Consider the following 7,787-nt stretch of genomic DNA (forward strand, 5'->3'; position numbering starts at 1 on the left):
AATAAATAAATAATAAATAAATAAATAAATACATACATACATACATACATAAATAACCCCCTCATATATACAATCCCATGTAACATCCCCTTATAAATACAGTCAATCATCAATCATCCCTCCTGAAATTTATACCACTGTCTCATTTATGGGTACTTCTCCTGTCTTTCCCCCTTTTCTCTCTCATGTTTCTCATTTCTCTCTCTTCCTCCCTTTTTCCCTCATTCCTTCTCCCTCTCACTTCTCCTCTTTTTCCATCCCTGTCTCTCTCCCCCCCTTATGTGTGTGTATGTATACACACTCCAACCATTTCCAAAACCAGTTGAGGGCTGGGGTTTTTTTCTCTTTTATCCTTTTCAAAAACAGGTGTGGGCTGGGGGGGGGGGTTTCTTATTATTTGGATGCTTTTTACCATATGCTTCAAGAATCACCTCTCTCTCTCTCTCTCTTTTGTTTCTCTCTCCTCTCATTCTCTGCCTCAATCATTTTATCATTTCTCCTTTTTTCTCCCCTTTTTGTTCTCATTTCTCTCACTCTCCTTTCCTCTCCCTATCTGTCTTGCTTTCTCTCTCTCTTGCTATTTTTCTCTCTCTTGTTCTCTTATTTTCTCTCTCTCTCTCTTGTTCTTTCTCTCTCTCATGCTTTCTCTCTCTTGTTCTTTCTCTCTCTGTTGCTCTCTCTCTTATTTTCTCTCTCTCTCTCTCTTTCCTTTCTCTCATTCCCTCTTTCTCTCTATCCTTTCTATCTCTCACTCTTTCCTTCTCTCCCTCCCTTTCTCTCTCTTTCCATTCCCTCTTTCTCTCTATCCTTTCTATCTCTCACTCTTTCCTTCTCCCCCTCTCTTTCTCTCTCTTTCCTTTCTCTCATTCCCTTTCTCTCTATCCTTTCTATCTCTCACTTTTTCTTTCTCTCCCTCCCTTTCTCTCTCTTTCCTTTCTCTCATTCCATCTTTGTCTCCTGGGGCTGACTGCGCCTGCCCTGCACCCCCCACCACGGAGGGAAAGCATTTGGCATCGGCACCGCCAAACCCCCCCCCCCTCCACAAGCAGCAAAAGCCTCTGCGACTGAGCCGGAAGGCAAACGGTGCACCCCGCCGCTTAGGCTTTTGCTGCTCCTGGGGGGGGGGGGAGGATTTTCTCCTCCCCCCCCCCGGCAGCCAAACGTCGCTGGTGCAGGAAAGCAGCGTGTTAAAAGGCGCGCTGCTTTCACGGAAAACAAACCCGGCTTTCCTGGCAACGGAGGATGACAAGCAGGAAGAAGCGGGGTGGAGCAACGCCAGGCTCAAGCAGGCAGCTTCCGCGCGTTTCTTTCAGCGGAAGAGGAGGAGAGGGAGCGGATCGGGTGGGCGGGGGCAGCGCCTTCTACTGCCGGCGCCTCCCCGCCCCCGCCTCCGCCCCCCCCAGGCAGGCAGGGGAATGGGAACTGCGCGCCCATGGAAAAGGGCACGCAGGGGGGTATTTTGGGGTGTGCAGGTAGCGGCGGCGGGCAATAGCCGGGGGGCGGCTTCTGCAAGTGGGAGCTCCAGGGCTGAAGCCTCAGCCCTGGAGCTCCCACTTGCAGGAGCCACCTCGCGGCACACCGGTTGAAAAACACTGCTGTATACACATACAGTACAGCAGGCAACATTTTCTAGGCGCCAGACAACATTTTCTAGGCGCCACTGGCGACCAGGCGCCTGGGTTTGTCGAACCTTGCCGTAATGTTAGTTTTTGCTTGTTTTTGTAGCTCTTTTTGTCCTGGTTCTGATCCATTCTACTGCTTTGGAGGATTCTTTAACTTCTTTAGTTCCTCCTTTCCTTTCCTCTTCTTCAGATTCCTGTCGCTCTTCTTGACCAACCAGCTCCAATCACTCTTCACTTTTTCATTCTTCTTCCAACCCTATTAATTGATCATATATTTCTTGGGCTTTATCTAAATTGTCCACTTTAATTTTCCTGCCCTCCCAGGTGATTATCATCCCTCTGGGATGATCCGCCTGAATAATATTTTTGTTTGTTTGTTTGTTTAACAAGGATGCCAACTGAACAAAGTAAACAAGAATCTTTCACTGGATATAAGGGGAAAAATGAATGAGGTTCTAAAAATTAAGAAGGAAATAAAAAATGCTAATTCAAAAGAGTAATTTAAATGTCTTGCTTGCTGGACTTCTTAAAGAGGTTTATTAAAGTTTTGAAGGCATTTAAGAGAAATGTCAATAATCATTTGAATAGATTAAGGAACATGGTAAGTTTTATGAAAAAGGAAGGAACATAAAGTTATTTTATTTGATCAGAGTTTAAATAGGACATGGTAATTTGGGGGTTCTTTCTGGATTTCTGACATCTAAATTGGTAAAGATGCTAAGATTTCAGATTTTCAGATTTATTAGATTTGTATGCCGCCCCTCTCCGAAGACTCGGGGCGGCTAGGCATTGGATTTGTTTACAGTTAAGAGTATGGAATGATGAGTTTTATATTTGTTAAATAATGTGATTATTTCAGATCAAAATATCCTTCAAAATATAATTGAAGGATTGCCTTCAAATATATTTGACAAGCAAAAATAATAGAAGGCAATCCTGAAAATAACCTGATTTTGTGACATGTAAGTTTTACAGATGAAACTTCACACCTTGAATTGCACCTGGAAACCTACAGCAAGGACTGACAAATACCCTGTTTCCCCGATAGTAAGACACCCCCGATTGTAAGACGTATCGGGGTTTTCAGGGGGGTCAGCTAATATAAGCCGTACCCCGAAAGTAAGACATATGTCTTACTTTCGGGGAAACACGGGGTACAGTAGAACCTCGACATACGTCCCCCCCGCCGTCGTCCCCCCCCCCCGCCGCCGCCTGCAAGCGCTCTGCCAGGCGGCTCTCCCCGCTCCGCGCCTCCTTTATCTCTGGGTCTGCGGAGGGAGGGAGGGTTCCGGCCTTCCGAAGCGGCGCTGGGTGAAAGGGGGCGGGCGGGGCAGCGGCGGAAGGTGAGAGGTGCCTCTTCGATATGCCGGAGAGCCGGAGAAGGGGGCGTCCGGACCCCCCCCCCCCAGCAGAAGCCAAGGACCCCCAGAGTGGGGTGGCAGGTGAGGCGCCCGCCTCTCCGCTCGCTAAATGCCGCGGGGAAGTGCCGCTCACCAAGTGCGCCTATTCGCGCGCTCGATCTGCCAGAGAGCCGGAGAAGGAGGCACCTCTCACCTTCTGCTGCTGGCCGCCCGCCCTCTTTCGCCCAGCGCCGCTTGAAAGGACCCCCCCCCCCTTTCCACCCCTTGTCGCCCGAGACGAGGTCGGGGCACTTCCTTCCCATTGCCGCTCTCTTCAGATCCTCCTCCCCTCGCTCTGGGTGAGCAGCGCGGCATGGCGGCGGTGATGGAGGAGGAGGAAGAGGAGGAGAACGAGGGCGGCTGTCGCCCTTGAGGAGGCTGCCCTGGAGCCCTGAGGTTGAACTTGGAAAAGGGCTCATGAGGCTCCTGTCCCGCGTCTGCCCTTCTGGACTCTGGGGAGATGCCGCCTTCGACAATTTTTTTCCAATATAAGACATACCCCGAAAGTAAGACATAGTGGGGCTTTTGGGGATAAAAAGAAAGTAAGACACTGTCTTACTTTCGGGGAAACACGGTAGTGATATTACATGGATATACTCAACTGCATCCACAACTATCTACACCCTGCATTCTGGGCCAAGTGCAGCTTCCAGATGAAAAGCCATGTGGCAACAATTTAACCAGGGTGTGACTAAAGCATGAGTGATGTCAAACAAAGCCTCTCAATCCAGAAAGACATGGAGATGTTTCTGCTGGGCATAAAGTTAAAGAAAATTCATATATTTTAAAATCAAATTTAGGGAAGGGAAGGAATCAGCCAAATGTTATAGTCCCATGATGGTAAACCTGTGGCACCAAGCACCCTCTACGTGACCACATGAGCAGGTGCCCCAGTTTAGCGTGGCTTCCTGCCAGCCAGCCACCTTGCCTTTGGGTCTCTGCTGTGCATGAACAGGTGGGGGGCATGTGCAGGGGGGAAGGGCACATGTTGGTGCACATGTGGGGGACCCATTCGTGCATGCGTGGGAGCAGGTGCATGCATGGGCAGAACACATATTGCATTTTGGGGGATTGGACACACATGTGCACGTGGGTGCATGCTTTGACCACTTGCCATCACTGTTATAGTCTGTTCCGATGCTTTGAAGAAAACCTCAATTCTTAAGGAAGCAAAAGGCATATCTTGAGATATGCAAATATATAGTTGACGATCATAAATTCACTGCTAGCCTGTTACTCCCCCCCATGCCCCAGTCTTTTAGCGGTAGTGCACACATTTCACATTTTGAGAAAATTTCACAGTATGGCTATTAAGAGGATGTAGCTACTTAAAAATACTTATTCTATTGAAAGGCCAAGTGGCAAAACTAGAAAATAAATAATTTGCCTGAAGGAGAAGCAAAGATGGGAAATTGACCCCCAAATACAAACTTACTCTTCTGAACTTACAGTTCAAATTCTTGGTTTGAACATCATGGTTAATGTATGAATGTGGCCTTTGCCTGAGCCTTTTTTTCCTATCAGATCAGTAATAAAGCAATTCAAGTTCTGATGTTGACTTCATAGGAGGCCAGAAGTAAAGGTAACATTACTACATAATGTTCAGTGATCAAGAGGCTAAACCTCACAGTTATAAAGAGGCAGAAAATATGAAGATATTGAGTGCGGGTTCTATGAGTTACACAACATCACATTGCTTCGTACCTGACAAGATCCATGCCCAGCAAGGCTTCCTCCTCCCCAACTGGCTCTCGACTCCACACACCTTCATTGCCAATGCAGACACCATGTTCATTGGCACCCATTTCAGCTCCCCACAGCCAGGCAGGACGACTTAGAATCACTGCATGTGTCTTTTCTACCTGGTCCACTTCAATATATGTGCACTGTGAAGAAAGACATCAGAATTTTAGAGGTTTAATTCTTGCTGTATTCCCAAGCCGGATTTGCCACAACATTTTGCAACAGAGTTTTTTTACACACATTGCACTCATTGAGTACCGAGGCTCCGGCCTGATTAAAAGTTTTGTTGGCTTGACAGTTCCTGTGCAGGCTTGCTTCAGTTCTACCCAGGTCTGGCCTCAAACCTTTGAGACACATTTGCAACGTGCTGTATTTTTACCTCATCTTTGAGATTTTATGCCTCAAACTTGACAAGCCTGTCAATCTATGGTGAATTAACTAATTATTCAGAAGGTGGTCAGTAACCTGTGCTTTTATTTGGATCCCTGTACTTAAGAGGCAATGAGGCCTAAACCACCCTTCCAACTAACCTTCTCCCCAACAACTGACTTTAACTCACCTGAACCTTTGTCCCTTTGACATGACATCCAGCTGGAAAATAGACAACCTCCTGAACTTCATCTTTTGGCCGATCTGAATTCTTGCCAAAAATGACTTCTTTGGCTAAAGAGGCTGGGGGAAGTGAGACAAAGCAATCGCAGGAGGATGGTACAGGCGGGTGAAAGCTGGCCATTGTATCTGCCTAAAGCTACAGAGAGAAAGTTAAACATTCATTTAATTTCATTTTCTGGGTTTTTTAAAAAAATGAAAATGATTTTTTTTCAACATGGGGGACCATCTCTTCTTCCACAACCAATAAAAATTTACTCAAAACTGATCGATTGGCTCAGATTTTTACATACCATGTTTCGTTTGGAAGAAGGAAACCATCACTATCAAAACAGGACAACTGACAATGGCCTCTGGACTACATGTCACTCAGAAATAGTAAAATACTTTTATATCACAGTAGGGAGAACTCTGGCTAGTTTATTGCCACTTATTCTACACTTAGAACAGCTACATATCCATGCAGAGCCTTCTCAATAGTGACTCAATTCTTGAAGTTCTTGAAGTCATGAATTAATTGGCCCCAATTGTCTTTAACCTAACATGTCCCAGACTGCATTGTGAGGAAACTTTTCTGTATGGAAGGATTTTAACATATTACTGAGTTGTGTTGTCTGTACGACATGGTTTTCATTACATTCCTTGAGCTTTAAACTGAAAGACATAGACAAAGAAATTATATAAATAGATTAGGCAGTACTGTATCTCTTTCCGAACACTCTTCAAAACCATCTTTCTGAATAGGGATTGGCCCAATTTCTTCCTTTAGTGCCAGGAATAAATTATATATTTGTCTCGAGCCTCGATGTTTCTTCTTAACCTTTCTTCACTTTCCTGTCAGTACCTCCTTTCTTAGACTTTGTGCATTGCATCAAACAGCAACAACCGCTTTGAGATGCCTAAATCCACTGTTGGCATTGCTTTCCCTCTATTGTTTATCCTTTCCTTGTGGAGAATATGACTGGATATTCTTTTGCAACGCGACGCACCTGCTTTGTTCAGCAGATCCCATTTAAGATCTCTTCTTAAAGTTACGATAACCCAGCCTTGCTTTGACATTTTGCGGCTGCCAAGCCGCCTTCGCACCATAAACAAAGTGACTAGCCAGCCAACCAACGAGAGTTTAGCCTACTGTCTTGCGCGAACTCGGGTCACGTGGTTATTTTACGGTCCGGAGTCCCGCGAGAACAGAGTGAATTGAACTTTAAAGTGGATTACAGTAATTACTGTAATCTCAAGCGTGTCAATTCTGCAAGCATGTTTTTTGGATTTACAAGTCTCCCCCCCCTTTTTGCAACTAATGAAAACTCCGCTCCATTCATCTATTTTTTTTAAAAAAATAACGGTTTCTTCTTTATTAGGAGAGTTCCCCCTCTCCATTCCACAGACTGCTGAGATAAGGCAAACAAAACATTACAAAAGTCGTTTCACGTCTGCTTGGCCTCACGCCCTTTTCCACGGCACCCGCGGCTCCTCGACTGCTTTTTCTCCCAGCAGCGCTTTCCACGCACCGAAGGTCCTTTCAACTCTGGGATTCTAAGTTTTCCTCAGGGTTTCTGGATCTACCACGGTCACGGCAACAGGTGAAGGAAATACTTGGCTACGTTGACCCTCAAGCCGAATTGCCTTGGGACCTGGCCGGAAGTTGCAAAAGCTTTTTTTGTTTTAATGAGATAGTCGGTGAGAGCAACACAAGGTGGCGCCGGCAGACTATATTCAGTGCCAAACCTTCCCAAACTGGTCAGGCGATACTAAGTACTCTGGTTTCTTGATTAAAAGAAAAATTATTAGTGAAAGAAAATTATGCTTGCAGATATCAGACACTCATCAGGCTCAGAGAGTCTGGCGCTGCAGCTTAAATTGCTCTTGATGTTTGCAAATCTCTTAAGCAGCTCCGCGGCAAACCAAGTTCTCTTTGGAGTTGATTCCCGTTCCGTTGTCTATGGGCAAGAGAATTTGTGCTCGTTGTAGCATATGGACCACCGTTTTGCCCTTCACATCTTTCACCACCCTGTCGCTTCAAGGAGATAATATATGTAAATCTAATCATACGTAGCTTCTGCTCTGGCAATCTCACACTACTTACCAGAGCTTACAAAACTTTTGCCAGACCCATCCTCGAATATCACATCTCAGACATTAACACCCTTGAAAATGTCCAAAGATACTTCACCAGAAGAGCCCTTCACCCCTCCACTCGAAATAGAATACCCTATGAGACTAGACTTTCAATCCTGGGCCTAGAAAGTTTAGAACTAAGATGCCTTAAACAAGATCTAAGTATTGCCCACAAGATCATATGCTGCAAAGTCCTGCCTATTCCTATATCTCTTCTTCTATTCTTTCATTGATATGTTCTATTACTATACCTTCTTTTCTATTATTTCTTAGATATATTTTACTATGAGTATCT

The 7,787-nt window shown here is 45.4% G+C and overlaps 1 protein-coding gene across 4 annotated transcripts in view; it reads right to left on the minus strand.

The window, feature by feature from the left end:
• Nucleotides 1–7,441, minus strand: part of SCRN2 (secernin 2) — a 21,003-nt gene extending 13,562 nt beyond the window's left edge. Inside the window, exons 1-3 of one of the 4 annotated variants that reach the window (XM_070729217.1) lie at nt 6,792–7,441; nt 5,325–5,513; nt 4,727–4,908 (exon numbers count right to left, since the gene is read on the minus strand). In XM_070729217.1, coding sequence (XP_070585318.1) covers nt 4,727–4,908; nt 5,325–5,498 — 356 coding nt within the window. In that variant the 5' untranslated portion in view covers nt 5,499–5,513; nt 6,792–7,441. Of the gene's footprint in view, nt 1–4,726; nt 4,909–5,324; nt 5,514–6,218; nt 6,234–6,363; nt 6,513–6,791 lie in introns of those variants that run through there. The other 3 variants (XM_070729220.1, XM_070729219.1, XM_070729221.1) reach the window with 3 other exon arrangements.
• Nucleotides 7,442–7,787: the final 346 nt, after the last annotated feature.

Source organism: Erythrolamprus reginae, chromosome Z, assembly GCF_031021105.1.
Source record: "Erythrolamprus reginae isolate rEryReg1 chromosome Z, rEryReg1.hap1, whole genome shotgun sequence".
In the NCBI taxonomy this organism is placed as follows: domain Eukaryota; kingdom Metazoa; phylum Chordata; class Lepidosauria; order Squamata; family Dipsadidae; genus Erythrolamprus; species Erythrolamprus reginae.